Source organism: Eublepharis macularius, chromosome 18 (genome assembly GCF_028583425.1).
Source record: "Eublepharis macularius isolate TG4126 chromosome 18, MPM_Emac_v1.0, whole genome shotgun sequence".
Lineage (NCBI taxonomy): Eukaryota > Metazoa > Chordata > Lepidosauria > Squamata > Eublepharidae > Eublepharis > Eublepharis macularius.
The window spans coordinates 1417421-1440060 of record NC_072807.1 but is presented as its reverse complement, the minus strand read 5'-3'; the positions used below and the strand labels follow the sequence as shown (position 1 = coordinate 1440060).

Here is a 22640-nt window from a genome sequence, read left to right as displayed (position 1 = left end):
GGTGAACAGGGACCGCGACGGGGCATGACGTCACAGAGGTCACCCTCCAAAGCAGCCGTTTTCTCGAGGGGGGGGGGGGGCTGGTTGCTGTAGATCTGTTGGGACTCTGGAGAATCGCCAGGCCTGCCTACCCAACGCCCTGTCCCTGGGTGGGGATTACCTGTGAATTACCCAGCATGCACTGAGACACCCCTCCAGCGATGACATCACACACAGCACAAAATGGAGGCCTGTGAAATAAGGAAGCGGCAGTTTCTTTAAAACTCTCCCCCTTGACCCCCCTTTCCTGCCTGGACATTCACAGCCCGCGGACCGCCTCCCTTTGCATTATGGGGAGCGGGGGGGGGGGGGAAATCGGCACCTACTGGACTGTAACGCTGAGCATCCACTTTGCCGTTTTCCCCCTTCTCGGTGGACCCGGCGGTGCTGGCCGGAGGGAGCAGCCGAGTGACTGAAAGAAACGAAGCACGTGAGAGGCCCTTCCTTCACCCACGCCCGCCCGTGGCCCACGGCCCACGCCTGGTTCTGCCAGGCCACTGCCCTCAGGCGGGCAGGGAAGGGGGTCGCCCCGCTTGCTCCTCCTCCTGCCCTGGGACCAACAGCACACCCCGGCCCCTCCTTCCCTCGCCTTTCCTCCTCAGCCCTCCTTCCCCACCTGCTTGGGTTTCCTCCCAATCCCCCACAGCCTCCCTGAGTGGCTCTTCTCCCAGGCTATCTAGGCAGCCTCTGCAGTTCTCTGGCCCCTCCTGCCCCACCCTCAGTCCAGGGTGGGGGTTTGCTCAGCCCCCTGCCTGCCCAGCTCACGCCTCCGGCTGCTGCAACTTCCCCACTGGCTCCCTCATCGGCCTGGGGTCTGTGCTTGCCCCACCCTGGCTGCCAAGCACTCCTGTGGGCCTGGCTGAGGCCGGGGTGCCTGTGTGGCTGCTGGAGGCAGCGGAGTGAACTGCATGGCTGGGGGTTGTCGCCCCGGGTTGGGCGTGAGCATCGGCAGCTGCCACTGTGATGGGGAGAGGGGCTTGGGGATCTGTAGAGGCACCCAAGAGACTGAAAGAGGAGGCGGTGCGAGGCCTGGGGAAGGTGCCTGCTGTTGCAGTGCTAGTGGGGGGCAGTGGAGAGGGGTATGGTACTGCTGGACAGCATAAAAGGGCCAAAGAGTACCAGAACTGCCACGCCCCCAATTCTGGCTTCTCCCAGTTCTGTTCTGACAGTCACCAACTCAGCTTCGGGTGCTCCAATTTTCTCAAGTGTAAACAGGCGCTGTAAGTTGCATATGCAATATACTTTGGAGGAGGGATGTGGGTGAAGTTCAGCCTCCTCGCCTGGTTCTCTAGACTGTACATCTTTTGAGCAGAGCAGGGATACAGCTTGTCTAGTGTGTCTCCATGTAAATGCACGTGCAGGAATGCGAAGGGGTCCTGGGATGCGTTGGTGACTTGCATTTTGAACTCTTAAGTATATGACAACAATGATTATGGGTTTTTAAGGGGAAAAGTTATAGGGTGCAAACATCCACTTGGCTTTGTTAAATCAGGGCAGGACAGGCTTTTGAAGAAAATGAGTATCGCAGAAGGCGAACAGCTGTGTTAATGAAGCAAGATGGGACCCAGGCTCAAATCCCTGCCCTGCCATGGAAGTTGGCTGGCTGATCCTGGGCCAGTCGCGCTCGCTCAGCCTAACCTCCCTCACAAGATTGTTGGGAGGATAAAATGGAGGAGAGGAGAATGACGGAAGCCGTTTCTGGTTCCCATCATGGAATAAAGTAGGATGTAAATGTTTAATTAATTCACTTACTTACTTCATTTATACCCCGCCTTTCTCCCCAATGGGGACGCAAAGCCCCGTGTAGCTTTCTCCTCCACTTTATCCTGACAACAACCCTGTAAGGTAGGTTAGGCTGAGTGTGTCACCCAACAAGCTTCCGTGGCAGAGTGGGGATTTGAACCCAGAGCTTCCAGGTCTGACACTCTAACTCACTGCACCACACTGGTTCAATAAAGCACTATAGAATAATATTAATTACATAGATTAATTAAAATAAGTAAACACATGACAACATGTAACCTATGTGGCCCATACAAGAACGTGTTCTGTCGCTTGGACCACCTGTACCTGGTGAACTGGTGCTGCTGGGTGTACAGGCCGCGGTATCCTCCAGCCACGCACTCTGGGCCATCAAGTCCTGCTTATGGGGACCTTCAAGGGAACACATCAACTCCTGCACCAGAGAGACGGGAAACAGCCCCCCCCCCATACATCAGAGTCAGGTTTCAGGGCTGCTCCGGCTGCTCAGCCAAGACAGGAAGATACTTAAGCAAAAGGGGCGTTCAGAGACCCCCCCCCCCACTGACCGCCTCGTTCTCCTCCTCCGACGTTTCGTTCTCTCTCACTCCACTGCAGCAGCTGCTCACGTTCGATGAAGAACGGGACAGGGGATGCATGGCCCAGTACCCTGACGCCTGACCAGGGAGCACCCTGATGGAGGAACAGATGCCCCAAATCAACTGCTGTGATGCTGGAGAGCCAATGAAGCTGATGGGCAGCAGTTCAAGATGGACAAAAGGAAATACTTCTTTACGCAACGAGTGATTAAAATGTGGCATTAGGTGATGTGGTGATGGCCACAGGCCTAGATGGAGGGGACAGATGTATGGAGGAGGGGTTTATCAGGGGCTACAAGCCATAGTGGCTGAAGGGAGACTCAACATTCTGAGCCAGTAAACCTCTGAACACCAGGAGGCGACAGCAGCAGGCGGCCTCGGCCTCTATAACAACAACAAACAACAACTGCAAAAGACAGTGCTACTTGGAACAGCATACATATTACGCCGATATCTGGTTGATACTTAGGTCTCTGGTGGAAACTTGTATCAGCTTAGCAAGGCCAATCAATAATAACATGTGACCTCTGCTTATTGTTGATTGTGTTTCAGATAATCCAAATAATAATAATAATAGTACTAGTACTAGATTTATATACTACCCTTCAGGACAATTTAACACCCACTCAGAGCAGTTTACAAAGTATGCTATTATTATCCCCACAACAACAATCGCCTTGTGAGGAGGGTGGAGCTGAGAGAGCTCTGAGAGAGCTGTGACTGACCCAAGGTCACCCAGCTGGCTTCGAGCAGCGGAGTGGGGAAGCAAACCCGGTTCTCCAGGTTAGAGTCCCGCGCTCTTAACCACCACACCAGACTAGGCCCTGTTGTTAGCCCTCCAGAGTAACTGGCTGGCCGCTGTGTGAGAGAGGATGCTCGGCCCTGGGCCCCATCTTGCTCCTGGCCTGATCCCGCAGGGCTCTTCTTACGTTCTTACTGCAATTCCTCTGCCATAAAACTTGGCATCCCCTTGGGCCAAAGCCATGCTCTGGCTCAGCAGAGAGCGCCTGCTTTGGACACAGAAGACTCCGGTTGCAATCCCTGGCACGTCCCGCTAACCAGGTAGTAGGTGATATGAAGGTCCCCCTGCGCCCCCGCCCCCCCCCCCGCCGGCCCTGTGGGGCTGCCGTTGGTCGGAGTAGGCGAGGCCGACCTTGCCAGGACATGGCCGGGCTCAGCAGAAGCGTTCTCCACTCACTTGCTCTTCCTGTTTGGGAACTCTGGGGAACTGGGGCTGGAGGAGCCATCAGACTTGAGATCACAAAAGGGCCCTGGACTCTCCAGTACTTTCTGTATCCTGTCACCGACCTCTTTGCTGAAGAGAAAAGAAAAAGTTTACCACACAGAGCCCAAAGTCTAAAGTTCGCTGCGAGACCCGTTATCATTTCTTCCCTGTTTATTTTAAACAACCTTCTTTTCCTTTTGCAAATTCAGCTGCCAGGATTCCTTGATCAACAAAGACTGTCCAGGGCTTTCTATATCCTTTGAAGGACATCCTTTATTGAGGAGGAGAACAGCGGGGGCGGGGGGCACTTTTCAAGACTTCCCTTGCCATTTTCTCACTGGAAGAAGCCATGCCAGAGTTGCTTTTACCACAGATGGGGGGGGGGATACAAATAACTGTCCTTTCCCTCCCTATGGAAATAAAAGCAGTTTCCAAGGAAGAAATTGGCAGGGGAAGAAAAGGTTAAAGCCCCCCACCTCTATCCTGTCTTGCTTCTTCATAAAGCATTTGCAAAAAAGAAAAAATGTAGTTTAAAACACAGAAGAAACCACAACATGCTGGGCCATCCGGGATTCCCTAGCAGGCAGTACAGGGGCAACAGAGATTCTTGGGAAGACCACAGTGATGAAAGTGGCCCTTTTCTCTCCAGTCTGAAACATTTCATGGGTTGTTTGTGATGCAGCCGGTGACTCGGCATGCCTTGGACATTAGGGGGTGCTGCTGCATGTCTCTCTGTGTAACTTTCTTGACAGTGAGCTGCAAGCTGCTTCTGTTTGTCTAAAGTGGGAATGCCTCCTGAATCTCCGTCTCTTGGGAGATTCTCTTTCCTCCTTGCCTTATGGCCTTCCAAGGGGAACGATGCATTCTCAGAGCTCCTGCCATGAAGGCCTCCTCCACATACCCGCATGCAGCCTCGATGCTGGATTAGCTGGGAAAGTAACTGTTTAGAATAGGGCTCTTTCTTTCTGCTTCAAGGTATCTACATGAGAGGAATCTACTTCAATAAACTAAGTTCTCTCTTGTCTACAGTTTGATTGCCTGAAGATTAATTACTGCACATTGGGGGAAACACTTCTGACCAACTCTGTGACTATTCTGCTACCAAATGGAATATAAATACTTCTAATCGTTTGAACACATCTGGAGCAATCAGCCCAGTTCTTTATACCTGTTCCTTATAACGTAGATGCCAATGTTCTTTCTGGTTCTCAGCTTGTGGGACAGTGTAGTTTGGATATGGGCACACATATCAGAATTGCTTGACATAAAAAAGCCCCAACCCCTCCGGGGACTGGCTGCTAAGTCGAGTCCCTCGGAGGTATATTTCAGAGGCAGGGAGAACTGTAACAGTGTGGGTGCCATAGCACAAAGGGGGGGGGAGAGCAGGTGTTAAGGAAGACTTTGAGGCTGGGGAGGTGGTAGTGGTGTAGCACCCACAAACCAACTTTTGTACTGGATTCTCCAAATTGCTTGAAAGCTGTATTAGGAAGGAATGGCAGAATGGTTTTTTACTCATTCAACCAATCTACATTTCAGGCTTACTTCACTAGCAGCTATACTATACAGACAAGAGCCTGCCTGGATTTATAAATGTATATCCTGCAAAACCTCCCCTGGTGTTCATCCAGTTTTGCTCTCTAATGAAGCTGGAGCAGATGAAATCTGGTATTTAGAACCAGGACGTAGCCCCAAATGACCTCCAGAATGTAACCTTTTCACACACCTTCCCCCCATCCTGCCCACGCATATTCATCTAGGACATGGGCTTGATAGTTAAGGAAATATCAGCTTTAACTTTAAACATACTAACCCTCACAGCAGCAAGGAAAGAAACTTTTAAAACTGAGCCTGCTAGCATTAGAAGAGAGAGAAGCAGCAACGTTGGCTCGTAGCCTCTGCTGTCCTTGCAGAACAGGAGTCCACCAATGTGGTGGTGCCAATGGGTATCCACCATCTTTCCTGGTACTCCCCCAAAGTGTTTATAGAAAGTGGGTGGAGTCAGATGGGGCTTTTGTCCAGCAGGGCTTCTTATTAGCAACTGGAGATCTGACTGGCTGTGCTGGTTTTTAAATGGTTGCTTTGACAGCATCTGTCACCACCGTGTGTCTGAAGGTAAGTTGTGGTTATGAGAGCAAATATTTTAAAACACTATGATCATCTTAAAAGGCACACTGTTAAACAGAGCTTCTGCCTGAAATGAAGATTCATGCACAGCCACTCTCTGAAGAATTTTGTGGCTGGGCCCTGCACCCCAAGTCAGAGTTCCAAAGGTGCCCGCAGGCTCCAAAAGGCTGGGGACTGCCGGCACGGCGTATCCAGCCAGAAGGCCAAACTAGATGTGGTCCATGAGGAGACCTGTGCAGCATCTCACCGTGTTTTGTGCATTTATTAATGCATCCACAGGGACCCTAGATTTGATTAGAGCACAGTTCAGCAGAGAACAGCACTTAGCCCTACTCCCCATGGGCTGTTTTCCTGGTCAATCCACCCTTGGCTGTTTTGCTCATACCAAGAGACAAGAGGCAGGGATCAGTATATTTTCCCCTGTGGAGAGGAAATCAGGTGGGAAAAGAGATTTTGACTGGGAATGACCTGTGGGGAAAGGACTAAGCATCTCGTCCCCTAGGCTACTGATCCAATCCAGAACCACCTGTGGAGGCATTTCAGTAAAACAAGAACTGCCTGGAAGCCACACCAGGTGTCTTCCATGTGCCAGGCTTAGTTTCACACGCAGGCTCTGGCTTGTCCCTGGACTAAGGACTGTCTGTCACCTGTCCGTCAGGAGGGGGGTCACGGAGAGGGAATCAGCTGTCGTTCAAGTGGCCGTGGACCTAGACGGGCTTGGATGGGGCCCCGCGCAAGATACTCTGTGTGGGTATTTGGAGCAGAGAAGCAACCCGGGGGATGGTTTCTCTCCCCCACCCCACTCCATATCGACGACCTTGGATTAGAGTAACTGCATATTTTTGCACTGGAAGCTACAGAAACACGAGGCTTCCACAACGGTTATGCTTTGCCACATTTTCACAAACTCTGTGGTTTGGCTCAGTTTATGAATGCGGGGCAAGCAGAACTCCTGATTTGGCAGGAGAAGGGAGCAACCTCTGCACCACTTGACTTGCTTTTAAAAAATAAATAAATCCAAAAATCTTTGAAAAAGTGTTTGCCACACAGCAGGTGGTGCTAGTAGGGCCATTTCCAGATGGCTTACCTTCACGCGGGACGTCGTGCCTCGTTGCGGGGAAAATGCTAAATATCATGTTTCCTCGCGCGAGTTTTGCACGACATCGTGCAAAACTCGCGCGAGGAAACGCGATATTTCGCATTTTCCCCACAACAAGGCGCGACGTCCCGCGTGAAGTTAAGCCATCTGGAAATGGCCCAGGTGGATCCAGTCATTCTCCAAGGAGCCCTCCTCCAGCCTCAGGAGCCTGCCTTCCACTTAAGCGACTCTCCCAGCAACAGAAGAGCCACTTGAGGGGGAGGTGGGCTCATCGCACCGGACGAAGGCTTCAAACGTGAGCCAAATAAACTTGGCTCAGTGGAGTGGCAGGACCCACCCCACCGTTTACTAGTCAGAAAGCGTACGCCACATGCCTATGCCTTGGGGCTTGCTTCAAGAGCTCTTAGGATTGCAGCCGCTCTCTTCAGCCAAGATTCACGGCCACAAGTCTCTTCCTCTTGCTATACTGCAGTGTACCCCATCTGTGTTTTTGTACACCAAAGACAGAGGGGGAAAGGAGAGAGAGAGAGCTGGATTTCCTAGGATGAACCCAACGTCCCCTTCACGCACTTCCTTCTACAATGTTTGCTCCAGACAGACTAGTGCAGGGATATTTGTTTTTCAAAAAAACATACCTAAATGGGTACGAGAATGAAAGAGAGAAGAAGTAAGAGGGGAGAAAATGAAAAGGGTAACGTTCTCTGCATTCTAAAAACTGATGATCCCAATTTGATCAAGTGCAAAAAGGAAAGATCATGATCACTGGGAAAAGGGAAAGATCAGAATCCCACACCTCCCTGCTATTTCTAAGGGTTGCCCTACTCCCAACTTCTGTCCTCTTTTCTGTCCTCTTTGCCTCCCCGAGTGTGAGGTGAAATGAACACAGCCCTCACAATCCCTCCAGGGAGCGATCTCCCCGGCTCTTTGCAGAGAGGTGAGAGGGACAGCGCCTTCTGCCTTTTCAGCTTCTGTGTTTCCTGGCTGACGCTGTGTGTCTCCCTTGGCTTGAGTGTCCTTGTGCAGGAGGGCTCGTGTAGAGAGACCCACGGGCTCCTTATATGGCACTTCACGCCAGGTTTTTCCCCCCACAGGGTGGTACACAAGAGGCATTTTCGCCCACCAAGCACACTTGTCCCATTCTCTCTGCTTAAAACAACTTGGCAAAATCAGACCACTGGTGGGACAAAAGCAACAGACACACAGTTACCCATGGGAACGTCCACTAACGTAGCGCCAGAAACCTGTTTGTCTTCGGTTCCAAGAACGGCCCTTCCTCTCTGCTCATTGTCCCCATGAATCTCTGCCCGCGTCTCAGTCCAGACTCCTGTCTTCTCACAGGCTGCCCCTGGTGCCATCTCGTTCCATTCCATCCCAATCTGATTTCCTCAATCTCTTATTATTTTCTGTGGGTCCCCAATTTGAGGACAAGACCACCCACAATGTCCCCTTTCACTTTCTACGCATGAAGAACTCACCAAGTTGAAGGAACCTTTACAAAAAATGGGAACAGCAGAACCTACATAAAAATGTCTAGTAAAGGTTTTAAACAACTGATTGCGGCGATTAGATTGCCTTTAATGCCCTGGGCAAGGCCCACTGGTGACCAATTATCTATCAGATGGGAGGAGACCTCACAATCGACCTTTTGTACCCTTATCTGCAACACTTTTTTTTAAACCTTCAGGCTCCTGCAAAAAGGCACCCAGAGGGACTCAGCAGCGGCTCACGCCAATGACTCCATACAAAACCGTCGCTTTGTCTCAAGAACTGTAACTAGCAGCGCCCACAACGTCCCATTCTAACAGCACCTCTTGCCTAAACAGCCCCACGTGTGTCCATGGCTAAATCCCCCACCCCAATTCTGGCCCTGTGTTTCCTCCCCCGGTGCGTACCTCTTCTCCTCCTGGATGTTCTCGATGCCGATGGCGCTACTGCGGCGCCCATGGAAGCGGCCTCGGTTGCGTGATGGGCTTCTCCCAGGCAGGGCAAAAGACTAAAGAGGAGGAAAAGGACAGTAGGGGGAAAAGAGGAGGAGGAGGAAGGAAAAGGAACAGAAGGTGGGGACTGTAAGAGGGGGCGAAGGGTGGCAGAGCGGAGTCCGTTCCCTGCCTTTGTACCGTCAATCAGTGGTAAAAGATTTAGCTCATCCATAGAGCAGAATGTGGGAAAATGCAAGTTGGGCATTCAAGGGATGAACCAAGGAAGGAAAGGGGGAGAAACAATGAAATCCTAGAGAGAGTCTGAGATGGAAAGACTAGTGGACAGAAATGCATAAGGATTATATGGGAAAGCAACACCAGCACAGGGGAAAGATTTGCAAAGCCAAACTAGACAGTCTGCTAAGCTGCTGCTGAAAATGGCAGCCACGTTCCACCTCCCCCCCTCTGTAATGGCATGAGGCAGGCATCCGTGCATTTATTTGAATGCAGAGTTTGGCCCAGAAAAAAGAGAGAGGGGTATAGAGAGCTCCTCTTCACGGCAGCCCATACCCATTCAAGTGTGCCCTCGAGCCCCTGCCCTTCCTGCAGGTGGCATATCCCTTTTCCCTGCAGCGTTGCCACCAAAGAGACCCCTCTTTGGGGAATGAGCCTGTGTCCGACTAGCAATGCACGGAACGTGGAGTTTCCCCACATTTCCCTCCATTCCTGAAGCTCATTTAAACCCTTGAAAGGTCATGTACGGATGTGAAAGGGTATAGTATATCCTGATATCGTTAGATCTTGGAAGCCAAGCAGGGCTGGTATTTGGATGGGGGACCGCACAGGGAGATTCTGCGGAGGAAAGCAACAGAAAACCACCTCCGCTTCTCACTTGCCTTGAATGGCCCTTGCTGGTTGTAACTGGAAAGCTCAAAATCAAGATCAGGCAGAGAAATCACTGCACAGGCAGGAGACTGGAATTAAACCTCTCCTCCTACCTGTCCTGCAAGCACAGCTCCACTGAGGAGACGGGGCGTCATTTCGCCATTTGGTCCCTCCTGTCCGGTGACCAGTCTGGACTCGGGAAGATGCCTCTGCTCACTGGCAGCCACTGGTATGCCAGCCACCCTCACTCACCAGAGGGAGGAGCAAGCCAAGAGAAGCCAGATGCCCCAAGGCAAAGCGGCTGCTGGCAGAGAAGCCCAGACCAGCTCAGCATCCCACAGGGGTGAAGGGAGCTACAGCAGCGGATGCCAGAGACAGCTGCGCTGGGGCCCCTGCCAGCACGTGGGCCCCCGAAACCACCCGTGCCCAGACCCTGGGGAGAGGCATGCCAGCCAAGGGGGAAGCTGCCCTGTGACTTCTGCTACCTGCTGGTATTGATGGGTTAGGCCGCCCCTTACCCCGAGACCATCCCGCTCCGGAACATTCAGTCAATGGGAGCAGCTGGTCTCGGTTTGCTTCCTTGTCCAAGGAGGGGATCCCTGCGAGCTCTTAACAGACTGCGGGGTGTGTGTGTGTGGGTGGCATTTACAGCTGCCCTCATAAAACAACTATGCCGAACTCCGTGGATTAGGCAGATCTTTACCATCATCCACTACCCGCAAACAGACAGGCTGGTTAAAAGGTTTGACCAGCTGTTAAAGTCTACATTGCGAAAACTGGCCTATGTCAAGCCCAGTCACCGGGACTCGTTCCTGGATCCTCTGTTGTTTGCCAGGAGGGAAGCGCTGCAGGCCTCCACTGGTTTTGTCCTATTCCAGCCTTCATATGGCTGCAAGCCTCAGAGCGCATCCTGGATGACACGGAAGGCCAGTGGGTGTCACTCGACACAGGGGCCAGCCTGCCGGCACCAGAGTGCAGAGTGCGTACAGCAGTTGAGAGAACAGCTGGGACAAGCACGGGAAGAGGCCAGGCGGCACCTCTGGGAAGCCCAAGAGGCCCAATGGACTGACCGTGGAAGCTAAGCAGGGTCAGTTCTGGTTAGTGCTTGAATGGGAGACAGCCAAGGAAGACCAGGATCATTACGCCAAGGCAGGCAATGGCAAAACACCTCCGTTCGTCTCCTGCCTTGAAAAACCCTGCTAGGATTTGGGTCAGGGCTGCCTGCCTGCTATAGTGGAAGCTAAACAGGTGGAGTGCCATGACCCAGATTTTACCTGCTTGGGAGGTCCCAAACCTGTGAAGGGAGGTTTAGGGGTGTGTGGCAGGGTGTTTCTACGGGCGTGAGAGGGGCCATCGCCATACCAGCTTCTCCCCCTGCACTTGGGCTTCCTCTGTGTTTGTGGATCCGCCTCCTGCAGCAGCCGTTTTGGGGTGGCACCCACCACCCCGTGTCAGAAGTCCAAAGGTGCCCACAGGCTCAAAAGGGTTGGGGACCCCTGCTGTAAGGCAATGCTTTCCCATTCCGTAAGCTCACTGCAGAGTCTGTATAAGCATATGCACAGATTGGGGGCCAGACTGTGGTGAATATGATGGAAAGCACACAGAAAGAGAGGTGGGGGAGGGGTAGAAATCAATGAAAACAACGAAGATACACAAACATGAAGAAATTAAGAACTGCAAACCAAAAATGCAGACAACAGGAGGTCCCCAGGGGGAAAAGGAGGTGGGGCATCTCCCAGGGATGTCCCGTCTTCAACGCTTACCGCAGCAATGGCCTTGGGGCCCTCAGCGACGCTCTGGTTGAGAGCAAGGCTGGCAGTAGCCGGGCGGTTGGGTGGAGTTGCTGGCTGCTGCTGCTGCTGCTGCTGCTGCTTCCTCATGGCTATCCCCATAGTGTCCAGGCTCTGGCTACGGCCTCGGATCACTCGCTGGAAAGAAGGGAGACATGGAGACAGGCACCAAAGCAATCAAAGGACACAAACATGACATCACCTGGAGCAGCCAGGGGCAGTGCTGGGCAGGGGAGGGGGGGGCAGAGGAACCCACGTGAGTATCACCAGGACTCCCCCATCCTTCTAGAACTCAGGCAGAAATGGCAGAGTCTTAATGCTGGTATAACTACTTTGGGCCCCTCTAATTCACGTCTTCAAAAAGCACATTTTTCTGCAATTCTCTTTTCAGCAAGCGAAATACATCCCTGGACAACTGTAACTCTCCAACATGTCCACTTAGGCCAGGCCTAGACATGCAGGAGAATGAGGCGGCGGAGTCCTGAGGTGACAGGTAGAACTGGCTGCGCCACATCAAGCGGTGGGTGGGGACACTCAGATCTCTGCTGCATGTGCAACACGCTGAAGCCGTATCAGGATTGTAGAAAAAAGTCACATCTGACATAGCAATTCCAATCAAAACTGAGGGGAATCGTTTTCCCTCTGTTGTCTGTCAAAGTTTGTTTCTTTTGCCAACAGCATCTGATGGTCAACTCACTGACTAAAACGCAAGATCCTTCTCAGCTCTAATCTAGCAAGTTATAGCTTCGTCTTTTACACATGCATTTGCCATTTTATTTCTAATGGATAACAATTGTCAAAACCATCAGTTCAAACTTTTTCCAGCTCAGCATGCCATACAGGATCCATTCCTCCTCCATTCAGCAACCCCGAGAGGCAGGCTGAGCGGAGAGAAGGGGTCGGCCCAAGACCATCCAATGAACTGCAGGGCTGAGGGGGGATCTGAACCCCCGTCGCCCAGGTCCTAGTCTGGCATTCAGGCCAGCGCACCTCGCGGACTCATGACTAGTACTAAACCACAGGCTGCAGGATCAGCAGTCCCGTGAGGCGCAGCTATATTGTCGCGTCCACCAGTTCAGGCTGCAGGTCAAGAAATGGAATCCCTGCCAGCTGCTTTGAACTACATGCAGAGGTGGGGTATAAATGTTTTAATAATATTTTTAAACACCTCCAGCACACATTCAACCAACAGGTCTGGGAGAAGATTCAAGCCCAGCTCACGGAATAGTTGGCAAGGTTTTTATTCTTCTGTTTTTACAGAATGCTCTGCAAATTAATGTAACGAACTTTGGTTTCCTCCATCACAGTTCTAAAACCATGCGCACCTGTCTGCCCACTGAGCGCGAGACTTCTTGGATCTGTCAATGTGGGCTCAGGGGCATGAAAACTCATGTCACCCCTAAGTATTATTTATTTAATTACTTCATTTATACCCCACTTTTCTTCCCAAAGCAGCCTACATCCTTCTCCTCTCTTTCCTTTTATCCTCACAACAACCCTGTGAGGTAGGTTAGGCTGAGAGTGCAGACAAGCCCAAGGTTACCCAGCAAGCTTCCAAGGCAGACTAGGTTAATCTTTCAGTGCCACATGAAATAATGCCCTTGTTGTTTGATGTTTGTAATTTACATATTCCATGATACAAAATAATAACAATAACAACAACAACAACAACAACAACAACATTCAATTTATATACCGCCCTTCAGGACAACTTAATGCCCACTCAGAGCGGTTTACAAAGCATGTCATTATTATCCCCACAACAAAACACCCTGTGAGGTGGGTGGGGCGGAGAGAGCTCCAGAGAGCTGTGACTCGCCCAAGGCCACCCAGCTGGCTTCAAGTGGAGGAGTGGGGGATCGAATCCTGCTCTCCAGATTAGAGTCCCGCACTCTTAACCACTACACCAAACTGGCTCTCTCAAAATGTTTTCTTCTTACGTTAACTACACCACTTGAGGCACCCAGCTGGGCAGCCCCTGTGTCCCTGAACTACTGAAAATGTGGCCATCTTGGCTGCTGCAAATGGGTAATGTGTCACCTGATCAGTCAAAGATTTAAGAAACAAATGCTGCATTCATGGATAGCTGAGCATCTCCCCTCGCCTCCCCCCCCCCAGCCCCTTCGCTCCCAGACTCTGGAACGTGCTATCCATCAATTTGGAAGGTGGCTATCCTCCAGTGATGTCGGCCGGGGGGGGGGGCATGGTGCCACTGTGCCAATTTTTAAATGACTAATTTCTTCTCTAAAATGGAGCAGTTTGGCACTGAGTAGACAAAATGAACCTTGATGGGCCAGTGGTCTGGCTTTGTATAAGGCAACTTCATACTTGTACGTAAGACAAGTATTTCGAAAGGTGCCCAAAGTCTCCCACGCTCTTGCACGCCCACAGGAAACTGGGCCCTGCGGCACAGGAATCTTTCATTCCCTGGGGAGGAGAAGAGACATGTGATGTGACACTGCAGGGACTGGACGCTCTCGGCCACTGACTGCACCTTCCCCTTGGCCAGCGTTGCAATTCCCTCCCTCGTCCTGTAATTTACATGCCAGAAGGCAGTCCTCATTTCATCCCTCCCTTAAGAGAAAAAGGCCAAAATCCAGGTGCTTTATAGTCACTAGGAACAATGAATCCGGGCCACATGTGGGTTGCTGCAAAGAAGAGGAGGCAGGATATTTCTCCTTCCACATGCGCTGCCCTCCGAGGGACAGGGATGCCGCCTCCTCTCATTCCCAGTTTTGCTCCTTTCTCCGGGTCAGAATACACGAGACAAACTTCATGTGAAGAGCACTTGACTGGCCCTGCAATCTCTGCTGGGTGTCATGTCTGTACCCCTACATCCATGTCATTGTTCTAGGTGTTGAACCATTGCTAATACTGTGCCTTGATTTCAGTTTGTAAATGCTATAATCATCACTTTCGTTTCTCTCTCTCTCGCAGCCTGAGAACACAGCTGTGTTATGTCTCTCTTTGAAGCTCACTGAAGTGACCTTGCACTGGCTGAAATGTTGCCATTTCTTTTATGCCTCTTTGTCCTGTCCAGGTTGATGTATAAACTCCAGCAGAAGTTCCCAGACTCCTTCCTGTGCAAACTTGTGGTTTGGGAGGGGGGAAATAATTGAGTATTTAGAGCTGTACTTTGCTCAAGTTTCTATTCCTATCAAGGAAGCGTGTACTGCTTGGATGCTTTCTTGCCTCTGAGTAATCCTATGGACACATATATGGAAAAATTGGATTTCTGAATAAAAACCATTTAACCAAGAGCTTGGACTTCCTGTTGCAATGGTACAGAGACCTGTCTACCATATCCTGTCATCCATAGCCTGACACTGGGAACACCCCCCCCTTCTAACACCCCCACCCCCTTCTCTGAGCAAAGTGGATTTTCTTGCAAAGAACAGATGCTCAACTGAAGAGATTGTCTTTCAAAGAGATTCTCTCAAAGAGAGACTGATTCTCTTTTAAAAATCCAATCAACTGGTTTTGCTTCAGCTCAGAGACCCTGGTGGGGTGGGGGGAATCCAGGCTGCGATTCCCTGTCGGGAAAGGAGAATGGGATGGAGTTCTCTCAGATGGATTTCTCTCTCACTTGCAAAACATCTCAGCTTTTTTCCTGTCTCTTGTTACCTCATTCCCCATCCCCCCATCCCAAGTTTTTGAGTGAGAGAGAGAGAGAGAGAGAGAGAGAGAGTGAAACTCCCCCTCCCTCCCCAGCTGAGAATCACGTTGAGCTGATGGTTTTTAAAGCTACAATTCCCAGGGATCCTTGCAGGATCCAACACCTGCCCATGAGTATCGTGTGCTTTGACCCTCAGCTCTACTGCATCTTCAGTGCAGCTTGGCTCACAGTACTGTGCAGCCTGAGGTGGAAGAGGGCAAGCAGCAGAGGCCAACACACGGAGCCCTTCAGGCAGCACAGGACCCAGCCTCTTCAGCTGGTGCTTCAGGATTCCACCTCTTATCCCTCCCTCCAATCCCATTCTTAGAAAATCTCCCTGGTTCCCATGGTTTGCAAAAACGTTTGCACCCTTGGCCCAAGAAATTGCAGTATCTTGAATCACTCATTCCAAGCACCAAAAATAAAATCTAACTCCTCTTTTTTAAAATGCTAACGATCCCAGAGGGGCAGCCATGCTAATCAACAACAGCAAAAATAAATAGGGGTCATTTGGCACCAGCAAATATTTTTATATTACCATAAGCTTTTGTGGACTTAAGTTTCTATTCAAGAATAAGGCTAAGCCCAAAAAAGTTTATGGAATTTTTTTTAAAAAAAACTTGTTAGGCTTTGAGGTGCCACAAGACCCTTGTTTTTTAAATAAAAGTTGCTGTCATTCTGGCCCCAGCAAGGGCCGTTTCCAGACGGCCCCCCGCCTCGCGAAACGTCGCGCGTCGTCGCGTGTCGTTGCGCAGAAAACGCGAAATATCGCGTTTTCTCGCGCGAGTTTTGCGCGACGTCGCGCAAAACTCGCGCAAGAAAACGCGATATTTCGCGTTTTCTGCGCGACGACGCGCGACGACGCGCGACGTTTCGCGAGGCGGGGGGGCCGTCTGGAAACGGCCAAGGTCTCCTTTTTGGGAAAGGGCAGTGTTCTTTTCCAGCAACAACGGAGAACAAAAATACTTCTTCCCAGCTGAAATAAAGATTCTTGCATTATTCACATAGCACACTCGGTGGTTTTTTGAACAAGAAGAACTCAGTTCTCACACTCTGTTGCTCCAAGACCTAAGGTGAACCAGAAATATTTCCCCAGGCCTGGGTGGGGTAGAAAACTCAATGCCTGGCAGAGAAATTTAAAATGGAACGGTCCAGTCAACGGAAATATGAAATGCCCCATTTGGCAGCAACAAGCAATACAAAAAAATTCTTGTTGGTTCATCCAAGCTCTGTTCAAAACAGGATCTGAATAATGGGCTTAATCCTGCCTCGCCACTATTCCCAAACACATTTACACACACAACAAGGTCTGTGCAGCAAAGAGGCAGGTGCCCACCAGAGCTGATGGACAGAAGATTGCGAACAAACAAAAGGAAGCCTTTTTTCATTCTAAGAGTGAAGAGGCTTGTGGATTTCCCTGCTGCAGGATGTAGCAATGGGTGCTAATTTCATTGGCTTGAAATGTTTTTGGGAGTACAGATCCATCAACAGCTGATAGCGAGAATAACTAAACAAAACTTACATGTTCTAAGGCAGTAACTGTTGGAATATATGTGTGTTGCAAGGTCTGAGATTCAGTCATTATGGGGTTAATGTGTTTACCTACCATGCTATTGTTTAGATTGACCTGGAAAGGGAACCTGGCACAAAGCCAATAATCTGCAAGCCCGGGAAACTTGAGAGTGTTTGTAAACTGTTATTGGTCAACAGGTCAGGTGACTGTCCTTTCAGGGTCAAGAAGAAGGAGGAAGAAGAAGATTCTCCACTTCCATTATCCCAGCTCTTTGAGCCAAAACACACGTTAAGAAAAACCTAGGTTCAGCACGTGTTCTCTTACCTCAAGGTTTGCTGGGATCTGTAGGCGTCCTGGAAGCTTAAAGTTTAGCATTTACAGAGCAGCAAAAAGGGAAAGGGAAATACAGGCGCCTGTATTTTAAGCTTTAAGCTTCCAGGACGCCTTTAAGCTTCCAGGACGCTTAGAGATCCTTTAAGCTTCCAGGACTTTAAGCTTCCAGGACCCCTACAGATCTTTAAGCTTCCAGGACGCCTACTTTAAGCTTCCAGGACTCCTACAGATCCCGGCAAACCTTGAGGTAAGAGAACACGTGCTGAACCTAGGTTTTTCTTAACGTGTGTTTTGGCTCTTTGTTGTAAGCAGTAGTGAGAAAATGTAGCTCCAGGCTTTGTTGTTTTGTAGGCAACCTGTGACCCTTTTCCTTTTAGAAGTAAATGTTTTTAAAAGCTAAACCCGTGTGCTGACTCTCTATTGATCCAAGATCCATTGCACCTATGATTTAAAGCTATTTTTAACCTTTTTTTTCCAACAAAATGGTAGCAGAGAGGATGGTTGATTTTGGCGATTTTGGTTGGTGATTTTGTTATGGTGGTTTGTTTTGCCAAACAAGCAAATAATTTTTGAAATGGATCTTTAAAGAGAGACTAAGCTAGATAGGCACAAAGGCTCAGATTTTTTTTCTACCAAACCTTTTTTGCTGCATTCAGTTGTAACTGGGAAAAGGAGACTATTTTAAAGATCTTGTTGTCTTTAAAAGTTTCTTAAAACTGGTCTGCACTGAGAAAACTGCAGCTGAGAACTATTGGAAGTTTTTCTTTACCCTCAGAGCCGAGCAGAGACGGCAGAGAGAACAAAGGAGATCGTTAACTCCACGTGTGCCTGAATCTTCACAGCTGAAAAATGAGTTCCTCTGACCAGGGAGTCGTGAGTAATCCAAAGCCATTTCAAATTAGCCAAGGAAATTTCAATATGCCCCATTTAAATAAAAACAACTTTACTTGGTGGCTGGCATTATTAAAAAGCCAACTTGAAATGCATAATGCTGAGGACATTCTAACTGCAAACATACCAGATGATCCTCAAATAAAGCTTGAATTTACCAGGAAAAATGCTCTAGCCAAAACATTAATTATGACCTCAGTATCTCATTATGAAGTCCAGGACTTGCATACCTTTGATACTGCAAAAGAGATGCTTGAAGCTTTAAAGAAGCGTTTTGAAAAACAGACATGCACCAAAATAATCTACCTTAAAACAGAATTGTTTGATTTTAAAATTAAAGAAGGGGATTCCATACCAGCCCAATTGCAAAGATTTATGAAATTGCATAGAGAGTTGGAAGAACTCGGAGAGGCCCCGAAAGAGCGAGATGTTGTTGTTGCCTTGCTGAAAAGTTTACCAAGTAGCTATGAAAATTTAGCACTTCTCTTGAGACATAAAGAGAATTTAACACTGGAGCAATTGTTGACAAGTTTAAGAGAGGAACTGGATTCAAGAGAGGGAAGGAATTTACAGGCTGTGTCTGATGGAATGACTGTTTTGAATTTGGGAAATGGATATAGAGGCAGACAGACTAATTGCTTTTCTTGTGGTGGAAGGAGCCACATGGCCAGAGACTGTGCATTAAACCGAATGAATAATGGAGCGGCCATTGCTAGCCAATCAAATGCACGTTACCCTAGTACAGAGACTCATGTTGAAAGAGCGTCTTCTCGTGGCAGAAGAGATTATAGCCAAAAAGGGAATTTCAAAGCCAGAAGCAGAGGGAGTATGTCTAGAGGCAGATTTCAGAGAAATGGCAGGAGTAATTTTTCACTAAGAGTTTTTGATGATGAAGATATTCAGGATAAGAAATTATTCCTCATCGATTCAGGAAGCTGCTGGCATATTTGCAAATATCGTGAATTGTTTTCTGAACTTGATACTGATGATAAACCCAGACTGTTCCAAGCAAATAAACAACCACTTAATGTGCTAGGAACTGGAAAGGTGCCAATTAAGCTATGCACAACAAGAGGGGAAATAGTAAATGTTACCCTTCAAGATGTGGCACTTGTTCCTGAAGCAGCAGAGAATTTAATCTCAACTAAGAAACTTGTGGAAAAGGACTGTGTGGTGGTTCTTCAGAAGAGAATGGGTAGTAGAAGTGTAATTGTTGAAAGGAAATCTGGAGTTAAGTTTGCTGTTGAAGAGAGAAATGGACTGCATTATTTTGTGGATGTTAGTGAAAGACCAGAAGTTGCTGATGCTGGTGAAGGGCAGATTTATCAAACTAGCCAAGGTGCTTGTGATCACAGGAAATGCTTGTATTCATGGCATGTAAAAACAGGCCATAGAGGCATACAAAGTGTTGAAAAGTTGTTAGAGGACTGTGGAATTTTTGTTCCTGTTTGTGATAAAGCAAGAGAGAAATGTGAAACCTGTCTTAAAGCAAAGGGAACTAGCCCAAGCTACACAGGAAAGTCCACTACTCATTATGAGGAACTTCTAGAGACTGTATACTCTGATCTTGTTGGTCCACTAGCGCCATCTCTTGGCGGCAACAGATATTTTGCAACTTTTACTGAAAGCAAAACGAGGTATAGCATTGTATATCTGATGAAGAGCAAAGATGAAACGCTTGAGAAATTTAAATCTTTTGTTGCCACAGTTAAGAATAAGTTTGGAAAGGCTCCTCAAAGCCTACGTACTGATGGTGGTGGAGAATATTGCAATGCAGAATTTAAGAAATTTTTGCAATTTGAAGGCATTGAGCATAAAGTCACTATACATCACTCTCCACAACAAAATGGTTGTTCTGAGAGACTGAATCGGACTATACAGGAAATGTGCAGATCTATGCTTATACATTCTGGATTACCCAATGCATTATGGGCCGAAGCTGTGAACACAGCAGTTTATCTACACAACAGAGTACCTTCAAAGGTGACAGGCATTACTCCATTTGAAGCCTGGTTTGGCAAGAAGCCAGCTCTGAAGCACATCAAAGCATTTGGTTCCAAGGCCTATGCTTTTATACCAAAGGAAAGGAGAGGAAAGCTTGATCCTCGAGCTGAAGTTGGACTAATTGTAGGGTATGCCACTGGTGGAAGAGGATACAGAATTTACAATCCTCAAGAGCACAGAGTCAAAGAACAGAACGTGGTGTATGTGGATGAGAGCCATTTATTACATGCTTCTAATGCAACTGAATCCACAGTGACAACTGATCCAAGTGACACAGAAACTGCTCCTGTAGAATTGGTCGATTGGTTACCTGCAGTGACACCCGGGAAACTGGCAAGTCCACCTTCTCAAGAGATTACCCAAACAGAAGGGGAAGCAGGGACTGGACCAGAGGAGACAGAAGCAGCAACCACTGTGAGACGATCGGAAAGAAGCAACAAAGGAAACCCACCAGAGAAGTATGGATTCTGTGAAACTGTGCAACTTATCCAAGAACCTAAGAACTGGAAAGATATATGCAAACTACCTGCAGATGAAAGAGACAAATGGATTGAAGCAATGGAAGAAGAACTGCAATCCATAAATACAAAACAAGTATGGACTCTCACAAATTTACCCCCAGACAGAAGACCTGTTGGATGCAAATGGGTGTTCAAAATCAAGCACAATGCTGATGGGACTGTTGAGAAATACAAAGCACGTTTAGTAGCTAAAGGATTCTCCCAGGAATATGGAACTGACTACTTTGAGACTTTTGCACCAGTTATCAACCATGCAACGTTCAGGACACTACTCAGTGTTGCAGCATCAAGAAACATGATAGTAGAGCATCTGGATATAAAGACAGCCTTTCTCAATGGAGAATTATCTGAGGAAATCTATATGGAGCAACCTGAAGGATTCCAGATCAAGGGAATGGAAGATCATGTGTACAAGCTCAACAAAGGTCTATATGGCTTAAAGCAAGCAGCAAAAGCCTGGTATGACAAAATATCAGGGCTACTACAAAAGCAAGGATTCAAGCAAGGAAAAGCTGAACCATGTCTGTACACCAGAGTTAAAAATGGACAATACCAGTACATTCTTATTTATGTTGATGACTTGATAATATCTTGCCAAGACAGACAAGACATCAAAGAAATAGTTGATGGACTGAACAAAGAGGTAGAGGTGAAGCAACTTGGAGATGCACAACATTACCTCGGAATACAGCTAGAAAGACTTGAAGATGGAACCTTTCTTCTAAGTCAGAAAAGAAAAACATTGGACTTTATAGAATCTATTGGCATGAAAAACTGCAATGCGACAAGTATACCACTTGAACCTGATTACTTGAGAGAAAGAGATGGAAAACCACTTAGGAATATTGGTGAATACAGAGAAGCAATTGGAAAACTTCTGTACTTGAGCAAAACCACAAGACCTGATATAGCAGTAGCTGTTAGCATCTTATGCAGAAAAGTAAGTTCTCCTAATCATCATGACTGGAACGCGATAAAGAAAATAGCAAGATACCTGAAAGGAACAGCAGACCTAAAGCTGAGAATCTCGCCATCTGAGAAACCAAGACTGGTTGGATATATGGACGCCAATTGGGGAGAAGAATCAAGTGACTACAGATCAACCAGCGGATATCTATTCTTTTATGGAAATGGACTGATAGACTGGACTAGTAGAAAACAAACTATTGTAGCACAATCTACAGCAGAAGCTGAATGTGTGTCAGCGGCGAGTGCCTGCAGTGAACTAGAGTGGATCTTCAACCTGCTAAAGGACTTTGGAATAAACGAACCTATACCTGTAGTTACGTTTGAGGCCAATCAAGCGTGTATTACCATATGCCAAGGAGAAAATACCAAAGCAAGAAGCAGATCTATTGGACTTAAATGTGAACTTGTGAGAGATATGTACCAGAAGGGACTAATAGAAATTGAACATTGTCGTACTGAAGAAATGGTGGCTGATATTCTGACTAAACCATTGTCTAAAACTAAGTTTGAGTATCTTCGTGAAATGTTGAATATGTTTGATCCTAATGCTGAGACAAAACTTGAATGATGTTTGTTAAATATGAATGCATAATGACTTCCATGCTAGACCTTGAGAAGGGGTGTTGGAATATATGTGTGTTGCAAGGTCTGAGATTCAGTCATTATGGGGTTAATGTGTTTACCTACCATGCTATTGTTTAGATTGACCTGGAAAGGGAACCTGGCACAAAGCCAATAATCTGCAAGCCCAGGAAACTTGAGAGTGTTTGTAAACTGTTATTGGTCAACAGGTCAGGTGACTGTCCTTTCAGGGTCAAGAAGAAGGAGGAAAAAGAAGATTCTCCACTTCCATTATCCCAGCTCTTTGTTGTAAGCAGTAGTGAGAAAATGTAGCTCCAGGCTTTGTTGTTTTGTAGGCAACCTGTGACCCTTTTCCTTTTAGAAGTAAATGTTTTTAAAAGCTAAACCCGTGTGCTGACTCTCTATTGATCCAAGATCCATTGCACCTATGATTTAAAGCTATTTTTAACCTTTTTTCCCAACAGTAACTGCATAACTATCAGTGCTGAGTGTCAACAACAGAAGGAGGCTCCACATCTGTGCCCTGCTTGTAAGCATCTGGTTGACTACGGGGAGAATGCCGGAGTGCAGGGGCCATCCGGGCTGTTCTTCTAGGTGCTTTTGGGCCAAGCCGTGCGTGAAGTAGTCACCTTTTCTTTTTCCAGCTTGCTCATTTAAACATGGATGCCGGCTGGTGGCCAATGCAGTTGGATGGCATGACCAATGAAACAGGGCTAGATAGATAGATAGCCCCTGTTGTTCTCATGGCCCGA

At 48.2% G+C, this 22640-nt stretch overlaps 1 protein-coding gene across 1 annotated transcript in view; it reads right to left on the bottom strand.

The window, feature by feature from the left end:
• The window catches only part of LOC129345401 (rap1 GTPase-activating protein 1-like), a 55610-nt gene that overhangs the window by 3833 nt on the left and 29137 nt on the right, over positions 1–22640 (bottom strand). The window contains exons 15-21 of the mRNA XM_055002531.1: positions 11394–11558; positions 8719–8819; positions 3577–3693; positions 2349–2472; positions 2110–2215; positions 366–451; positions 161–230 (exon numbers count right to left, since the gene is read on the bottom strand). Of these exons, the coding sequence (XP_054858506.1) occupies positions 207–230; positions 366–451; positions 2110–2215; positions 2349–2472; positions 3577–3693; positions 8719–8819; positions 11394–11558 (723 nt within the window). The 3' untranslated portion in view covers positions 161–206. The remainder of the gene's footprint in view (positions 1–160; positions 231–365; positions 452–2109; positions 2216–2348; positions 2473–3576; positions 3694–8718; positions 8820–11393; positions 11559–22640) is intronic.